The sequence below is a fragment of the Symphalangus syndactylus genome, chromosome 19 (genome assembly GCF_028878055.3).
Source record: "Symphalangus syndactylus isolate Jambi chromosome 19, NHGRI_mSymSyn1-v2.1_pri, whole genome shotgun sequence".
Lineage (NCBI taxonomy): Eukaryota > Metazoa > Chordata > Mammalia > Primates > Hylobatidae > Symphalangus > Symphalangus syndactylus.
In genome coordinates this window covers 19,312,225-19,331,610 of record NC_072434.2, presented here as the reverse complement: position 1 = coordinate 19,331,610, position 19,386 = coordinate 19,312,225, and the positions used below count along the sequence as shown (strand labels likewise).

At 46.8% G+C, this 19,386-nt stretch overlaps 1 protein-coding gene across 4 annotated transcripts in view; it reads left to right on the top strand.

Annotated features, from left to right (window-relative positions):
* ATP2B4 (ATPase plasma membrane Ca2+ transporting 4) overlaps positions 1 to 19,386 on the top strand; it is a 117,644-nt gene that overhangs the window by 61,999 nt on the left and 36,259 nt on the right. For all 4 annotated transcript variants that reach the window (XM_055234875.2, XM_055234874.2, XM_063613229.1 and 1 more), the window contains exons 3-9: positions 9,872 to 10,069; positions 11,170 to 11,427; positions 11,914 to 12,039; positions 12,506 to 12,631; positions 13,752 to 13,787; positions 15,343 to 15,504; positions 18,681 to 18,895. In XM_055234875.2, the coding sequence (XP_055090850.1) occupies positions 9,872 to 10,069; positions 11,170 to 11,427; positions 11,914 to 12,039; positions 12,506 to 12,631; positions 13,752 to 13,787; positions 15,343 to 15,504; positions 18,681 to 18,895 (1,121 nt within the window). The remainder of the gene's footprint in view (positions 1 to 9,871; positions 10,070 to 11,169; positions 11,428 to 11,913; positions 12,040 to 12,505; positions 12,632 to 13,751; positions 13,788 to 15,342; positions 15,505 to 18,680; positions 18,896 to 19,386) is intronic.

The following is a 19,386-nucleotide window of genomic DNA, read 5'->3' as shown; positions in this document are numbered from 1 at the left end:
TTTTGTTGTTGTTTTCAATTTTATTTTTATTTTTTGAAACAGGGCCTTGCTCTGTTACCGAGGCTGGAGTGCAGTAGTGAAATCATGGCTCACTGCAACCTCCACCTACCAGGCTCAAGCAGTCCTCCCACCTTAGCCTCCTGGTTAGCTGGGACTACAGGTGTGCACCACCACGCCTAGCTAATTTTTGTATTTTTTTTTTGTAGAGACAGGGTCTCTCCATGTTGCCCAGGATGGTCTTGAACTCCTGGGTTCAAGCGATTTGCCCACCTTGGCCTCCTAAAGTGCTAGCATTACAGGCATGAGCCCTCGTGCCCAGCCTCAGCCCAATGTTTTGACACTGGCTTGTGTTCCTTGAGTATACATTAGCTAGTTAGAGTAAGAGGAGTTGCCCCAGTGGCCAGGAGTTGGTTAGACTTAAGAAGGCTTGGAGATGTTTAGCTACATGGCCTTCAGCAACAACCAGAAATAAGGCTGACAGCATGAGCCAAAAAGAGAAGAAAATTTAGGGCAACAAGAAAGGGTGGGGGAGACATAAAGGAGAATACATGTTTACATTGAAGTAACTAAAGATTTCAGTCTTTATGTCTGTATATAAACAAAAGCAAAGATGCAGGGGTGAGGCTGGAGCTCCTGGGCAAGCTGTGTTGCCTTGGGTTTATCAGGAGGGACAATCTGAACATTTTGCACAATGGAATCCTTTTCGTTTGCTTGCTTCGTTCCCCATTCCAGTTTTTCTCCCCCTCCTTTTATTCTTTTCTTTCCCTGTCCCATTCCCACCTCAACCAATCTTTCCAATCCCCAAAGAACAGAGCAGTTTGGTTGGTATAGGCTAGAAGATAGGCTTTTACCTTCTATGTGGTTTCCTGTGGAATCTCATGGCCTCGTGAGTGGAAGAAGCTTTTTGTGAATCTGGGATGAAAATTACCTGTGGCTTTAGAGGAAGAAGGAAGAGGTATTTTCCTTAGTCTCAATACCCTTTTGTGTGTAAGAAAAAGGGATGGTCCTAGGTGGTCTAGGTAGAGGTTATACGTATTCTTTTTTCCCTGTAGAACTTTGCACATTGGTCTTTAGCTATGCTATCCTTTTTAGGAGGAAGAATGGTGTTTTCTGAGGAAGAGTTAGGCCAGCCCTTGGAGGCAAAGTCTGGGCCCAGACCAGAATGGGAGAGAAGGGGAGCCTTGAATAAACAGTAAATTTTTAACTGTAGGCCTTCTTTCAAAAGGCTGAAGACTATTTTGGTTGAATTCGGATCCAAAAGATTGTTGGTGGAACTTTCTGTTTTATGTTCCTTCTGTACCCCTCTACTTCTTTTCTCCTCTGCAGAGTTGAAGGTGTGACAGTGAGATATTAAGGGCCTAGAATTCTTTTTCAACAACATTCAACTAATACTTAATAACTGCTAGGTGCTAGGGACACAAGGGTGAACATGACAGGCGCAGTCCCTCCTTCCATAGAGCTTATAGGCTAAAAGAAGATGCATATAAATGAAGGCAATTTCAGAAATCTTGCCATAGGGCTTTGATGAGGAAGAGCAGGGTCTATGGGAACACAGTATGGGGACCTAAGCTGCAGGCATTACAGGGGAGGGGAGGGGGGCTTAGAAGCTGGAGACAGCACACCTGTATCATTTAGGGATTACCCAGGGAAGCTCTAGCATGGCCACGCTCTATGATCATTGCTACCACCTACTGAATATTCCTGGCATAAGATGCAAGCATTTTTGCCTTCCTTAATTACTAGGTAGTTACTAGGTTTAGGGAGCTGAGATTCCTTGGGGAGTAAGTGGCAGGAGGGGAAAAAAAATGTGTTTTAAGATGGCCAGCCCAAATTACAATTTTGTTTCATTAGCTTGAGGATTTAGATGAACATCTATCACCTTAAGATCTCTGGGGCTTAATTGTGTTCCTGTCACTGTGCCTTTTGAGGGCAGTGGCATGTTTTACCCAGAATTGTCCATTTTGCTACAAGCTAAGATGTCCTGGGATTGGGCTCTTCCTCGGTGTGGCAGATTGAAATTTCTAGTAGTATTGTCAATCTGGAAAAAATTGAGTACATATCCCAAGTAAATGTTCACCTACAAGACATACTGCCTTACTATTAATACATCTAACACTTTTGTTTACATAATAAGATAGGCAAACATAGAAATGGATGAGATGATACAAAATGGTCTAATATTTTCCTCACTCTAACAGATAGACGCATGCCCCCAGCTTAGAGATCACTGCTCTAAAGCACGGTGGCATTAGGGGGATGTGGAGGACTAGGCGAGTGAAGATGGGATGGAACAGATGTGAGAGGAAGATGGGCAACTGGCTTCTTTGAGATTTTCTTCCCTATCTTTGGAGCTTATAGTCTGTTCCGGAATATCAATTTTTAGGAGCTCCTCCACTTGAGGTTAGAAGCATAACCTCTATTTTCCTCTTTCTTTGTACCCTCTGCCCTGTAGCCATCATCTCTTGCCCCAACTCTACTAAGGATGGCAAATAAGTGACCCTAATAACAGTGATCTGGGCATGGCCTCAGAGATTAACATTCTGTGATCCACTCTGCCTGCCAAACTTTGGGCAGATGGATTAGCACTAACTAGTTCAAGATGTGAGAAAGACTCAAGCCAAAAGTGTCTTCCCTCTGCCCCTCCCCATCCCCCACCGCAGGGAACTCCACTTTGCATCCTAGGACTTCCCTGTCTGGTTTGAGTTTCATGCCTAGGGCTGAATTTGGCCTCTTGAAAGCTGTGGGTTCTCTCTTCCTAGCCCAGCCCAGGCTCTGCCAGTTCTTTTCTACTTAGCCCTCCTTGCCTAGAGCTGGGCTTCTGGGTTCACTGGCATAATGCTGTCCAGCTGGGGTCAGAGGCATCTTCAGGAGGAGAGTAGCTAAGGCTTCCCCAACCTGGAAGCAGGAGGCTTCCCCTTCCTGCTTTCTCTCCTGGAGCCCTTTATGCTCCATTCCTTTGACAACTCAGCAGCAACTGTTGCAAGTTTTTTGGGGGTCTGATTTGGTTTTTAACCTTCTCATTCTTGCCTTACATTGGACCATTAGCTGTCGGTGGGAAGAAAAATAGCATTCCCTCCTTGGGTGAAGCAGATACTGCATCTACCGAAAGTGGGGCTTTCATTCTTATTATTTAGCTCCAGAGTGGGAATATGACACCAGATGGAAGCACATTCATGAAGTACAGAAGGTGGCAGAGTGGCAAAGCAGAAAGCTAACTAGAGAGCTCTAGGGAGACTTTTTTCCCTGGGCCACAGTTGCTGTTTTCAAAAAAAGGCCAAGAGCGGGGGCGGGATAAAGGGAAGCATGCCCTGAGGAAGCGGCCCACCTTGGGAAGGGTTTTGCTGACCAGAATGAGGAAAGCAGCATTGTTCTCCAAGTTCATCATCCTCTGGCTGTGACCTTGGATCAACTGTTTTATCTCTAGGAGCTGGAAGTCTAGCAGATAGGGAGCAAATGTCCAAGTCGTGGGTGTATTAAACTGGAGGGTCCTGAAGCAGGGAAACTGCTGTATACTCGGAAGAGTAGCATTTGGTTATTAGCCAGAGATGGCTAGATCTTGCATGGCCCTATTTTGATTTTAAGCTACTCCTCCCCCTCAGTCCCCAAATCCAGGGTTGTTGGGGTTTTTTTTAAATTAATTTTAACTTTTTCTTTTTTTTTTTTTTGAGATGGAGTCTCACTCTGTTGCCCAGGCTGTAGTGCAGTGGCGCAATCTTAGCTCACTGCAAGCTCTGCCTCCCAGGTTCACGCCATTCTCCTGCCCCAGCCTCCCAAGTAGCTGGGACTACAGGCACCTGCCACCACATCTGGCTAATTTTTTGTATTTTTAGTGGAGACGGGGTTTCACTGTGTTAGCCAGGATAGTCTCGATCTCCTGACCTCGTGATCCGCCTGCCTCAGCCTCCCAAAGTGCTGGGATTGCAGGCGTGAGCCACCGCGCCTGGCCTTTTTTTTCTTTTTTTTTGAGACAGGATCTTGCTCTGTTGCCCAGGCTGGAATGTAGTGGCAAAATAACGGCTTACTGTAGCCTCAACCTCCTGGGCTGAGGCCATCCTCCTGCCTCAACCTCCCAAATAGCTGGGACCACAGGCACATGCTATCATGTCCAGCTAATTTTTTTTATTATTTGTAGAGACAGAATCTTTCTGTATTGCCCAGGCTGGTCTTGAATTCCTGAGCTCAAGCTATCCTCCCGCCTTGGCCTCCCAAAATTCTGGGATTACAGGCATGAGCCACCAAACCAAGCCCAAATCCAGGGTTTTTAAGGAAGGACTTAAAAGGTCTTCTGCTGTCTGTTCTTCTCAAGTTCCAAAAGAGGACCGCCTTCAAATCAACCCAGAGAAAATTCTCCCTGGTACTATATGAGTGGGAGAAGATTCTGCTGCCTCCTTTGGCAAGGTATCGTAACTCACACAGCTGGGAAGTCCCTCCTGATGTCTACCCTAGCCCCACCCTTTCTGGGGCTGAGCTGGTTCTGATAAGTGGTGCCTCTGCCGATGTCGTTGGGTCTTCCCTGCTGGAGCTAAGCCACTGAGGGCTGGGCTGCATTTCTCCTCCCAGGCCTTAGGTCCTGCACACTCATGGCAGACACAAATATTCCACTGCTGTTTATTCCACGTTCCCACCCAGCCTGGGCAGGGGTCATGCACCTCCCCAGCATGGGGTGGGGGTGTTGACTTCATAGCTGAACATTCTCTTTGCCTCTCCCGGCTCATGTGTTCAGTCTGGTTCACAGGGCCAGAAGTACTCCCGCTCTGGGTAGGGCTTTCTCTCTCATGTTCTTGAGGACAAGATTTCCCCTCAGTTTCCTGAGGAATTTCTAGGGGAAACCCTTTTCCTGTGTTTCCAGCATTCTCTCTCTGCCAAGTTTTCCTTCCCCTCTCCAGGAGGTTGTGTGAGTATCTGAGAAACCACTGCAGAGATCAGGGCCTTTTAGAGCCTTTTCCCGGGCTGGACAAGTATTTGTGTGAAATTACAGCTGCTGAGATCAGGGCCTGAAAGACTCTCTAGGGCAGAAAGAATTGGAATGGAAAGCCCAAAACTGGGGATTGGCCGAGCTCCCAGTCCCACATGGCTTTCCCATGCCTCGCCACATGTCAGAGAGGATTCCCAAGGCTACTATAGCTAAGAGCCTTGACCTGCCCCGCCTTGCAACAGGGCATACTGGGAACTGAAACAGCCACTTGACTTAAGGTTGCTATTGTACAAGTTCAGGGTGACTTAAGGTGGAACACATAGATGAGTAGAAAATGGCAAAAAAAGAAGCAAGCAAGTGACTTTGAGGGCATTTAGGTAAGAGCAAGGCCTGACTTTTTATGTTTTCCATAGTGTGTGTCACTTCATTTGCTTGGGTCCAAAAAAGGCCATAAGAAATGTTTTATTGAGTACAAAATTCATAGGTTTGGACTCTGATGAACCTGATGGCAATGTTACCATCCCTGAGGCCAGGAAGGAAAAAGACAGAACTAATCCACCCCAATTGTAGACAGTGGGAACAGCACTGGCTTGCTTAGATGTACAGAGGAAAGCAGCATGCAACCCTGCCCTGTGGTGAAGGAAGTAGGGTGGCCAACCATCCCTGTTTGCCTGGGACTGAGAGGGGTTCCCAGGAGGCAGAAACTTCAGTGCTAAAACCTGGCAAGTCCTAGGCAAACCGAAACAAGTTAGTCACACTAGATTGAAGCCTCAGCTGAGTGCAGCTGTCTCCATGCCCCAGTGTCCTCTGTATCTAGGCTGGCATCCAGTGTCCCCCTGTGGGGTGGCATAGACTCTGCCACTTAATAAGCTCAAGTAGTCATACCCCTGCCAGGCCTTAGTTTGCTTCTATGTCAAATCGGGTTAATAGTAGCTACCATGTAGGGGTTTGTGATGCTTGAACGAGAAGGCATGAATGTGCCTGGTGAGGCATCTGGCACATAGTAATCACTTAAGTGTTAGCAATCTTAGTTATCACTCATTCATTCAGTTCATTCTACAAATTTGCATGTGTATGATGTGCCGGGCAATGCTGTAGGCCTGAGGAACAAAGATAAAAATCCTGCCCTTGAGGAGGTGGACAAACAATAAATGAATGTGTCCTATTATAAGCTAGTGAGAAGACCTGTGGAGGGAAATGATTGCGCAGGATGAGGGGGATCAAGAGTGCCAGCTAAATACACTGGTCAGGGTAGGCCTCACTAAAAAGAAGACCTTTATACAAAGACCTGAGGGAGGTGAGGAAGTGAGCCCTCTCCAGCAAAGAGGAATCTGGGCAGAGGGAACAGCTTGTGCACAGGCCCTGATGTAGATGCCTGTCTACTGCATTTAGAGAACAGCAGGCAGGCCGGTTGGGCCAGATCTCAGTGAACACAGAGAAACTAGTAGGAGATAAGGACTGGGGGGCTGGGGGAGTCATAAGGGGCCTGGAAGCCCATCATTAAGTCCTTGGTGCCTAGTTTTACTCTAAGTAAAAGCCAGAGGGTTTTGAGCAGATGAATCTCATGTACTGCCTTGGATCTTAAAAAAGATCATTCTAGCTAATACATTGAGAAGAGACTAAGAACAGGAGAGGGAGGGTGGAAGCAAGGAGACCAGTTAGAAGACCATTGCTATAATCCAGATGAGAGAGGATGGTTTAGACCAGGATGATAACAGTGAAAATGGAAAGTGATTGGACTTTAGATATATTTTGAAGCTGATAGGATTTCTCAACTACATGATATAGATGGGGGCTGGGCATCAAAGATGATTACCGGGTATTAGCATGAGAGCAGAGAGGGACAGGTAGCCCTGTTCTCTGCCCCTCATTTGTCCCTCTTTTTGGGAGGGAGGATTTCATTAAGCTATTGGGGTGCACCTTATGATCTTTAATATCTGATGTCTTGGTTTGCCCTCATAATCATCTACTAAACCTTGGTAAGGAGGAAAGGGCATCTCCTCCCTTTACATTGTGAATCCTGCTTTTTTGAGAAGCATCCCAGGTAGATTAATAAATTACCAGCACTCCTGCCAGCAAGCCTGGCTTTCCAGCACAGCAGACCCAACTTGGCACAGCCTTGCCATCTCTGGTCCCTGGGGAGAAAGGACCAGCAAGGCCCTGCCCCCTGGCAAGTCTGCCTCTGCCTGTCTGGGGCTAAAGATGCCCTGCCCAGAACACTCCTTTCCCAGGCCCTGGCTTTCCCTCCTACTGGGAACCTGACTTCTCAGGCTGGTGGGGGCAGGGAGCCTCTGGAGAGCAACCCAATTTGCTTCTAGAGGTTTGGCCAAACCTCACAGCTCTGCGGGGCTCAGCTGTGCCCCTAAGCTGGAGGCCAGGGTGATGTGCTTCGGCACTGGGAGTCAGGAGACCCTGGATAAGACATCAGGCACCACTTCTCTAACCAGCTCATGTGTCTCTCTCCTAAGCACTAGCAAGTGAATGTGGTCTCAAAAGAGGACCCTCACACCCCTAACTGCACAGGTGTGGATGCCAGTTCATCCCCTGCCCCCCCCACTTTCATCTCCCACCCCCCACATCTAGTATCTTATGTACGTCTCCTAATGCTTTTTGTTTTATAGGATAGGGAAATGGAGGCCATCCCAAACTCTGCAAATAATGCTCCCTTGGGTACCTATTTTCCCATTTTCAAAATCTTTATCTGTCCAGATGTCTTCCTCAGGTCCTAACCCAAATCTCTTCTTTTGACACTTAGGTAACACTCCTGGGTTCTTTTCTGAGACAGTCTCTCTCGCCCAGGCTGGAGTGCAGTTGCGTGATCTCAGCTCACTGCAACCTCTGCCTCCCAGATTGCAATTCTCCTGCCTCAGCCTCCCTAGTAGCTGGGATTACAGGCATGCGTCACCACACCCGGCTAATGTTTTTGTATTTTTAGTAGAGATGAGGTTTTACCATGTTGGCCAGGCTGGTTTCAAACTCCTGACCTCAGGTGATACACCCACCTTGGCCTCCCAAAGTGCTGGGATTACAGGCATGAGCCACTACGCCCGGCCCACTCTTGGGTTCTATTCAGTGAAGATTTTCAGTGAAGAGTAGACATTTGCCCATATACCACATCTGCATTCCTTCCTCAGCAACAGAATAGCCCTTCACATTGACTAAAGTGTAAAGAAAGCCTCTGGCAGCCAAGTCCTTTGCCTCCGTTTTGTCCCTGTCGCCCCCGTCATCCACTTCTTGTTCTCTCTGTGAAGCTCAGCTGAAGTTCCCTTCCTCTGATTCTGACCCTCCTCAGCTGCTAACCTTTTTTCAACACAAAAGTCGCCCTACGCTGCCTGTGGGAAACCCTTCAAACCGGCAGCCAACAGCTTCCAGTGCCAAAACCAGGACTAATTTGCCTCAGTGTGTAAACAACTTGATGAATACCAACTGGCATTAATCGCCATGGTAGGATTTCCCTTCTTCCCTTCAAGAGTGCCCCACATGGGGGCCTGTGAAAGGACCCAAATATAAGGAAAGCACTGAGAATAATTCTACCTATCTCTTGTCCCTCTGGGAAAGTGCCTACAGAGTAGGTGTGGTATGTATGTGGTGCATGGTCTGTGTGTGTGTGTGTGTGTGTCATATATTTGTGTGGTATGTATTGTGTATGTGGCTTGTGTTTGGTGTGTATGTGTCTGTATATTGTGTATATGGTGTGTGATGTGAGTGGTGTATGTGGTTTGTGGTGTGTATGTGTCTGTATAGTGTGTGTGGTATGTGGTGTGTGTACACACAGGTATGTAAGCAAACGTGTGTTGGTAGGGAGGATGCTGCTAATCAGGTACTGTGTGGTATCTGAAAACTTTGTGGCCTCACCTTTCTTGTTCTCTTTTTATTCAATCTGAGTAGTAGTACTTCCCTTAGTACCTACTTAGTCCTTAGTAGAATGGTAGTATCTCTCAGTGGTGTGTGTTTGTGCCTCTGTGTGTGTACATGCACAGGCCTAGGCACACAGGTGTGTATATGTGTGTGACAGAAGAGGGGCACATGTGCTTAAAGGGAATGCCCACAAGTTATAGTCTCAAAGACTCTGCTCTGATGCTCCTCTAAAGCTCCTGGATCTTAGAATCAGGACACATGTGTGGGCTCTGCCTCCATCTTGCATGACCTTGAGCAAGGAGCTTGTTCTTCCTGGCCTTTGTGTGTGAGCCAGTGGATGGCAGCTCACCCTGCATTTAAATCACCGCAGCATTTACCTGTTAATATGACATAAAAGTTCTATGTGAATCCCAAGAACCACTTTAATATTTATGTTCTCAGAGCTGGAGCCTGGGGCATACTCAATCAGTAGCAGATAAGATTTTAGGTCTGGTTAAGTATTTATCCAGCTTATACTTGTTACTAAGATAAGTGAGTGGCCCCACGGCTGACTAGTTTCATTTTGCCCATTTTTAGACTGAAAGTTCATGGTTGTCTCTAACTAGATCTCATACTTGAGCAAATCAGGAAGCAAAGGGTCTTTTTTATTTATTTTATTTTAGAGACAAGGTCTCACTTTGTTGCCCAGGCTGGAGTGCAATGACGTGATCACTTCTGCTCACTGCAGCCGCAAACTCCTGAGGTCAAAACAATCTTCCCACCTCGGCTTCCTGAGTAGCTGTGGCTACAGGTGCACCACACCATGCCTGGATAATTTTTGTCTTTTTTGTGGAGACAAGGTTTCACCATGTTGCCCAGGCTGGTCTCGAACTCCTAAACATAAGCAATTCACCCATCTTGGCCTCCCAAAGTGCTAGGATTGCAGGCGTGAGCCACCATGCCTGGCTTCTTCATTTTATTTATTTTTAAGACAGTGTCTCTCTCTGTTGCCCAGGCTAGAGAGTAATGCATGATCGTGGCTCACTGCCACTTCAAAACTGCCTTTTATCATTTTCCTTTTTTTCTACGTTCATTCATCCACTCCTATCTCCTTTTCAGGTCTGTCTGGGAACCCTGCAGATCTGGAGAAACGTAGGCAGGTGTTTGGACACAACGTGATCCCCCCCAAAAAGCCCAAGACTTTCTTAGAATTAGTGTGGGAAGCTCTTCAAGATGTCACGCTCATCATCCTGGAGATTGCAGCCATCATCTCCCTGGTCCTGTCCTTTTATCGCCCTGCTGGTGAAGAAAATGAATGTGAGTGTCCTAAACAGCTCAGCGTGACTCTTATCTGGGTTCTTTCCACCACCACCACCAAGCACTTAGTATTGGTGGCCGACAGGTTATAGCTTAAAACATTCCCCCCATTATCCAGAGTGGGCTTTCCAAAGGAAACCAAGCAGTAGCTACTAAGCTATTCTTCCAACTCATCCTTACTCCCAGGGTTCCTCCCCACCCCATCCCCACCCTCTGTCTTCTATTAAATCCTTTTTCAGAATGTCAGGAATCCTCTACCCTTATAAGACATTTATTTATTGATCATTATTATTATTATTATTTTAATGGAGTCTTGCTCTGTCACCCAGGCTGGGTGCGGCAGCTTGATCTGGGCTCACTGCAACCTCCTGGGTTCAAGCAATTCTCATGCCTCAGCCTCCTGAGTAGCTGGGATTACAGGTGTGTACCATCACACCTGGCTAATTTTTGTATTTTCAGTAGAGACAGGGCCTTACCATTTTGGCCAGACTGGTATCAAACTCCTGGCCTCAGGTGATCCACCCGCCTTGGCCTCCTAAAGTGCTGGGATTACAGGCGTGACCCACTTCCCCGGCCTATTTAATAATTTTTATAACATAGAGACAAGGTCTCACTATGTTGCCCAGGTTGGTCACAAACTCCTGGGGTCAAGCGATCTGCCTGCCTTGGCCTCCCAGAGTGCTGGGATTGCAAGTGTGAACCAACACCCCTAGCCAGGAATTCTCTGCCCTCATCCAACCAACAAAACCCTACATCTCAAAGTGCCCCCCACCACCAATTGTCTGGCATGATGGGAAACAGTAGTGAAAGCCTGACCATGTTGGGAACCATAAGTGTGACCTTACGTGTGACTTGCCTAAATTTGATAGTTGGTACTATTTAGTCATTTGCCTCTTTTGGATTAACATAAATAGTTACACTGGTGATAAGACAATACTCAATCCTGCTATCCTCTGATATCCTCTTCCAGCCAACAGTTGTATTTGCTGTTATTCACTTTTCCTGACTTTCTATCTTGGGGGGATTGTGGAAGCACTACTCCCATTTCTTAATGTCAACAAAAGCCCTTCAGTGACTATTTCTCTCCCTTCCTGGGATAGTGTGTGGTCAAGTCGCAACTACCCCAGAAGATGAAAATGAGGCACAAGCTGGCTGGATTGAGGGGGCAGCCATCCTTTTCTCAGTGATCATCGTGGTGTTAGTGACTGCCTTTAATGATTGGAGCAAAGAGAAGCAATTCCGGGGACTGCAGAGCCGCATTGAACAGGAGCAAAAGTTCTCCATCATCCGAAATGGTCAACTCATCCAGCTCCCTGTGGCTGAGATTGTGGTTGGTGACATTGCCCAAGTCAAATACGGTGAGAGCTCCGTGTTTCTTTTGCTTACCCCACCGCCACCCCCATTTAAGGGATAGGTCCTTTGGCATGAGGGGGCTGGGAATTGCTGAAAACTCAAAAAGATAAGATCCAAAATTGTATTCACTTCTAGGTTAGAGTTTAAAGAGGTTGTGGGAAGGAATTTCAGAAAGGAGTAGCTGAAACTGTCACAAGATTGTCAGACTTGTACCCTGTGTGTCTTAAGGTTAAAAGTGTATAACATTCAGGCCATGGAAAGGTATTGGGGATGAATAAGAGTTTGAATTTATAATGCCTGGAAAGCAATCTTCTCCCAGGTTGTACAGAGCTGAAGACTTATAAAGAGTCTCCATGTACTCTCGGCCATTGCTCTCTAGATAGGGCCCGTGGGAACAGCCATGAGATAGGGTTGAAGGAGTTGGAGGTCCCTACCCTCAGCCAGTCTCTTACTATCTCCTTCACTGTCCCTCCTTCCGCTTTGTGCTCTAGGTGATCTGCTGCCTGCAGATGGGATCCTGATCCAAGGGAACGATCTGAAGATTGATGAGAGCTCTCTGACAGGGGAATCTGACCATGTCAAGAAGTCCCTGGACAAAGACCCCATGTTGCTCTCAGGTATAGGCCCTGGCTACCCAATTTCCCATTTACCTCCCTGCAAACACCTAGGCCACAGGATCCAGACCCTGTTCTCTCTTCTGACTCTGTCCCATCTCCTTCCCTGGGGTTCAACTGGGGCAACAGCATTTTGGTGGGTGGAATTCAAGGATATCAGGCAGCCTAAATGAAGTTTTCCATGAAACAAGTGTTATAAGGGCCTTGAAGGGGCTTTGCTGGTTGCAGGGGTGGCGGGGGCAGGAGGGAGGGCTTACCCGGAAGTGGTTAGACACATTTTCCTCCTTACTTCCAATTTGTCTGGTCTGTTTTAAATGCGCCCAGCTCTTGACCTTTTCCTACTGTGCTAAGCACATCATTATCCATGGGGTAGGAAGGACTATTTTTTCTTCTAAGTTTGTGTTTCATACCAAATCATGTCTAAGTATTAAAAAACCCATTCCTTCCCATCTTCTCCTTTCCCGTGTAGGGACCCATGTCATGGAAGGTTCTGGCCGGATGGTGGTGACAGCTGTTGGTGTCAACTCTCAGACTGGAATCATCCTTACTCTCTTGGGGGTCAATGAGGATGACGAAGGGGAGAAGAAGAAGAAAGGTAAGGGGCATCTGGAATGAGATTCTCTTTCCTCTCATCCCCATGGACAAACAAGGAAGTGAGGGAGCAGATCTGGATAGAAAGCATGGTTGGAAGAATCTGCTGCGATGAAGACAGCAGATATCCAAACTCCTTGCTGAGATAAAGATGTAAATCCTTGGCTCCAGGGAGCTGTGATAAAAACCAGATCCTGGCTCTAGGCTCCCAAATCAGGTTGAATTTGAGCCTTGATTTTTGTGTCTAATGGTAGCTTGTAAAGGGATGAGTTACAAAGCCTGCCCTAAATAAACTGGCTAGGTGCTGGTAGCCCCAAATGCCTTCCGTGTACTCCTCCTCCTTCCCCAACTTTCTTCCTCAAAGATGGGGGGTTAAACAAACCATCAAGACTAAGAGAAAATTGGCCAGAAGAATAAACTAGATTTCTGCCGAAACTGTGGGCTCTCAGTGGAAGAGACACACAGCTAGAAGAGTAGGAACGGTTAGTTCAGTCTTTGCCACTCAGTCATTCCTGAAGGAAAGAATAAGAGGAAGAAAGAGGAAAAGATACTAAAACCAAGTCTACACGTTTCCCTAAGCATTCCTTCTTCCCTTAGGGAAGAGAAGGTTTCTACCACTTGGCTGGAGAATCATCTTGAGCTGTTTAGTGGAGGACAGTTTATGAAAAGGAAACAAAACACATTCTCTCAGGAACTAAACAATTCATTTCTGCAGCTGCCTGCAAATGAATAAGGAGGAAGCTTGCCTGGTGCTGTTGAAGTAACATGGAGACACCTTTCAAAGTCTTTGCCATCAGGCAGAAACAGTTCAAACCTCTCACTTCCTAATCCCCACCCCATTTTTCCAAGCAATGTGACTCAGGCCAGGAGCAAGAGAAAGCACCTCAGGTGTGAGTATGCACTCACCTTCATGAGCGTTTTGGTGGATATCCCGAGGATTCATGAGAGCCTCTAGCAAGAATGAATGAAAACAGAGATGTGAGCTTCCTTTACATTTATGTCCCTTCCCTGCAACCCAAACACTTTGCCGTTGTCCTTCTGGGCTCTGAGCAGGACCAACAAATTGGATCTCTTAATAGTCACTTTGGGTTTCGACCCCACTTTTTTCTTTCTTGTTCAAACAGGTAAAAAACAAGGAGTCCCTGAAAATCGCAACAAAGGTAAACTCTCCAACTACTCATTTACCATCTCTACCTGCCCACACTCAAACCAGACCTTTCCAGGCCATCTTCCTTCTCCCTTTTCCTCTCCATAAATCTGTTATCTGCTGCTGTGGCTCAGACGCCTCATCCTGAGGAAGGTGCAGAGATTTTTTGGGGTGGTCTCAAGGTCCTGATCCCAATCTAAGATGGGACAACAGCACCCTCTGCTGTTGGCTCACAGAACGTCATGTCAAGGTTTCTCTTGGGGAGTGTGTAGGGTTGATCTGCTCTTCCTGGGGAGCTGAACTCTGCTTCATTGCCCTCAGCCTGATTTAAACACCAACAGTCATCAGTTTCTGGGTTGGAAGACTTCAGGGTCCTCATGGTGGAGGGAGGTGGGGTGGGCAGTCCCTGCACCCTCCTCTTGCTAGCTTCCTCATAAGTGTCCTCTTCTGATCTGGATCCCTTCTCTGCTGGTCTTCTCAGGGGTGCTTGGAGAGAGCCCTTTCTCTGTACTTCTCTCCCCACCTCCCTTCTTTGTTCTCGCCACAGTCTATTTTCTTCCTCCTGATCTGATGTGTGTTTCTCTTTTGGTGACTGTGTTCACATTCTGTCTCTGTCTTCCTGTTTGTGAGTCTGACAGCAGGGACTACTCAGGAAGGGTATCCTAAGCGAGGGGCTGAGGCCTGCAGGGGTGAAAGTGGAGTGGTGCTGGGAGCCAGCAAGAACTACTGTCTTGTGATGCTCCTAGAGATTTGTTTTTACTTTGTAACCCACATCACAGCAGTCTTTAGAAATAAAGTCATCACATTGGAAAACCAGGGCTAAACAGAAATAATTCTTTAATTTTAGGTCTTTAACTCTTCTTTTAAAAGCAAAATGGATTTATATGTCTCTCTTTATCCCTGCTTTCTCTTATTCCAGGAGGTCCCTCACACCAGCTTCTTCCCTCTTCCCCAAAAGACTTAACCCCGGTTCCCACTCTGTATCTCTCTACCTTTGTCAGGCAGGGAAGAAAGGGAATTTTCTTTTCCTATCCTTCAACTGCTGGAAGGGGCTGGAAAATACCCTGGGTCTGGGGTATGTGTTTCTTCCCTGACAATTGAGGGAGAGAGAGAGAGAGATAAACCATTTAACAGAGCAATCTTGTGCTCTAGAAACATCTGCCAACCCTCTCCTTCAGCCCCTTTCTGCAGTAAAGATTCACTATTTTAAGCACTGAGTTCCAGGAAGGATGGTTGTTTTAATAGTGCTTAGTGACATGATTAATCCCCTTGCTGGAATAAACCTGGCTTGGGACTCTGAGGTAGTGCCAGGAAGCTGCCACTGAAGAAGAAATCCATACCCTAAAAGAACCCCAGTTTCATCTAAAGTCATTAGAATATTATTCCAAAGGCCCTAATAGAGTGTTGAAGGCAAGTTCCATGTCTAGCATGGGTTGGGAGTGGTTGGAACTGATGTCAGGGTCCAAGGTATATTCTGGGAGACAGGCAGGTTTTCTGGTTTCCACCTGCCTGCCACTCAGTGCTACCACCTTGCCTGCTCACCTGTCCTATTTGTGTGTACACTCCAGCAAAGACCCAAGATGGAGTGGCCCTGGAAATCCAGCCACTCAACAGCCAGGAGGGAATCGACAATGAGGAAAAGGACAAGAAGGCAGTCAAGGTGCCTAAAAAGGAGAAGTCAGTGCTGCAGGGCAAGCTGACTCGCCTGGCTGTTCAGATTGGGAAAGCCGGTGAGTAGGGGAGAGCCTCGTTGTGGTTTATCAATGTTGTCTTGGATCCTCATCACTTTTATCCCCTTCTTTCTGCACCGACCGAGACTGGCAGAAAGAAGCTGAAACTTCAGGATGGCTGGTTGGGGCTAGGCAGCTGTGTCCCTATCTCCACTACTGTTTGGTCGCTCCCTAGGCTTTTTCAGAGAGAAATGGTTTCCTGTGTGTAAGCGTTAATGGCCCTGAGATCTCTTAATCCAAATGAATGAGAAGTAAAGAGCATATATTACAGCGGGGGAGATTTACATTAGCAAGAAGGAAGACTTTAATAACTGCTTACCTGTCGCTTGTTTTGGGTGGTAAATTCCTTAAAGATAGAGAAGGCTGCAGCTTGCTAGAGGCAATTCCCTAGCATAGGAGTAGGATCTGGCCAAGCACAGAGCAATAAATACCAAGTAAGGACTGGAGGAAGAAGGAAGGCTGTGGTTAGAGAGGCTCTCTCCAGAAGAGAGGTAACTAAATGCACTCTGCATATGAGGAAGTGGCTTCTCCATCACTTGCCTCTACATTTTTCTGTCTCACCACCTTCTTTCAATGGAGGGGGAGAAAGGGGGGTGGGAAGAGGAAATAGAAGACTGCTACTTTAGTGGGCATATCCCTCAAGGAACAGTCTTTTTTTTTTTTGAGACGGAGTCTTCCTCTGTTGCCCAGGCTGGAGTACAGTGGCACCATCTCAGCTCACTGCAGACTCCACCTCCTGGTTCAAGCGATTTTCCTGCCTCAGCCACCCAAGTAGCGGGGACTACAGGTGCACGCCACCACGCCCATCTAATTCTTATATTTTTAGTAGAGATGGGGTTTCACCATGTTGGCCAGGCTGGTCTCGAACTCCTGGCCTCAAGTGATCTGCCCACCTCGGCCTCTCAAAGTGCTAGGATACAGGCATGAGCCACCGCACCCTGCCAGAGAATAGTCTTTTACCACTGTTTATTCTCTGATTCCACCTTTCTGTTTACCACAATCATAATCAGCACATCTCTGCACTTTATACAGCTGTATACAACTTACCTGGGGTTCTTGTTAAAGTGTAGATTCAGTTCAGGGGGTCTGGTGTGGAGCCTGAGATTCTGCATTCCTAATAAGCCCCCACAGGATGCCAGCACCGCTGATTCAGTTTGCACACATTGGATGGCAGGGATCTATGCTGCCCACCATAGCAGCCACTCACCACATGTGGCTGCTGCAATTTAAATTAATTAAAAGTAAATAAAGTTCAAAATCCGGTTGCTGGGGTAAATTTTAGTTGGTCACGAGCCACATGTGCTAGTAGTGGCTGTCATATTGGATAGCACAAATAGAGAACTTCTTAAGCATCACAGAAAGATCTATTGGACCGAGTTGGTCTAACCTCTTCATGTCCATTCTGGTACCCAGCTAATTTTAACTACTGTGAAATCTCTTGCATATAAACTGTACATGGATGAGATGAATTGCAGGCGCAGAATCCAACACACAGGTTTGAAACATTAAATATACCCCACCTGACCCTTGTACTATTCTCCTAATCCTTGCCTTATGGTTGTTGTTGTTTGTTTGTTTTTGAGAAAAAGTCTCACTGTCACCCAAGCTGGAGTGCAGTGATGCAATCTTGGCTCACTGCAGCCTCCACCTCCAGGGTTCAAGTGAGTCTCCCGAGTAGCTGGGATTACAGACGTGCATCACCATGCCTGGCTAATTTTTAGTAAAGACAGGTTTTCGCCATGTTGGGCAGGCTAGTCTCAAACTCCTATCCTCAAGTGATCTGCCCCTGGACTCAAGGAATCCCATAGCCTCAAGTGATCTGCCAGCCTCAGCCTCCCAATGTGCTGGGATTACAAGCGTGAGCCACTGTACCTGTCCCCTGCCTTGTTCTTCTTAGAGAGTACAAGCTACCTGATGGCTTGCCACTAGTTTCCTCTGTTGCTTTATTTTATATATTAGGCCAGTCCAGGAATACGATGAGGCAAGTCAGATGCCTTCCACCACCTGGAGAGTGAGTTCCTTCTTAAATTTTCACCCTCAGTGGCTTGCTTCTCCACCTGAGTCCTGGCCCTAATCAAGCAAAGTACAGAAGAATTTGCTTTCATTGAGATCATCATCTCTAGCCTTGCTTGGAGGCCCCCGAATCATCAGGCCCGTGGGAAAAGCAAAAACCCAAACCAGACAATGACTTAAAGCAGAGCTTTTCCCAAATATTGTGCCACAGTTAGGGATAGTTGTCCCCAGATATTGATTCCATCAGCCCTCAAAGCATCCTGGCAGCACCCATGGCAATCAGAACCCCTAGGCCAGTCGGTTTTGACCTTGAGCAGATTCTTTCACATACTGTAATGTGTAGGGTAACCAACCATCCCAGTTTGCTTGGGATTTTCTCAATTTTGGCAAAGCCCCACATCCCTGGAAACTGTTCAGTAGTCTCAGGATGGTTTGGTTACTCCATCAATGGGCTATACCAAAGACCTCTCAGTACTTTCATTTCCTCATCTTTAAAAAGGGGGTAATAATAGTAATCTATTTCACAGGGTTGTTGTGAAGTGCTCGCCTGGCCCACAGCAGGTGCCCACATAAATATTTACTATTATTGGCATCTTCTATGTGTGCCGTGACAAGAGAAAGGTTGGGAAGCACTGTTCTAAGAGTTAGTTATGCAGGTGATACACTAGCACCATAGAGGCATTGCTGTAAACAAGGTGTGAATTGCCCAACGTTCAGAGGTTAGTAGGGGAGAAGTCAAAATTGATAAACTACTAGGAAATGGACAAGTACAGTCATGACATTATGAATCGTAGGGAGAGGGTGGGTGTGGAATAGGATTGTAGAATGCTGTTTCAGGAAACAGATCAATCCCCTGATTTATAAATGAGGAATTTGATCTAGGAAACAGGCCCAAAGAGGGTCAATGACTTGTCCAAAGCCACAAGTCAAGTTAGTAGAGTGCTGAGAATAGAACCTGTGTCTTTGAAATACGAAACCAGTGTCTATTCCCTATGCTATAATGTACAAGCAACAGAGAATGGGCGGGGATTTTAGTAAGTCTTCCTGGCGATGGTGGTTTTAATAATTGGCAACAAAGGCTACAACTGATGCCAATCTATCTCTAGCTAGGGCCCTAGGACTGCCCTCAGGCCTGGGTTCATGTGACTTGTTTCTCTGGACAGGTCTGATCATGTCTGCTCTCACGGTTTTCATCCTGATTCTATACTTTGTGATTGACAACTTTGTGATAAATCGCAGACCATGGCTCCCTGAGTGTACTCCCATCTACATCCAGTACTTTGTCAAGTTCTTCATCATCGGCGTCACTGTACTGGTGGTGGCTGTGCCAGAGGGGCTGCCTCTGGCTGTCACCATCTCACTGGCCTACTCTGTGAAGGTGAGACTAGAACAATCCTATCTCTTCCTTTAGGATAGAGATGGGAGGGAAGGGTACCATGTAACCTTTAGTGAAAAGATAAGCCATTCTATCATCTATAAACTTTGGCTGCTGCCTCACAAGAGCAGAAGTCCCTGGTATTATGGAAGGACCATCTCTGTCAGATGCATCAATGTTGAAATGACCCAGTAGAATCTTAAGAGAATGACAAAAATGGTATCTTGGATTTTTTTTTTTTTTTAAGACAGAGTCTCATTCTGTCACCCAGGCTGGAGTGCAGTGATGCAACCTCTGCCTCCCGTGTTCAAGTGATTCTCGTGCCTCAGCCTCCCAAGTAGCTGGGATTACAGGTGTGCACCACCACGCCCAGCTACTTTTTGTATCTTTTGTAGAGACAGGGTTTCACCATGTTGGCCAGGCTGGTCTTGAACTTCTGACCTCAGGTGATCTGCCCGCCTCAGCCTCTGGAAGTACTGAAATTATACAGGCAT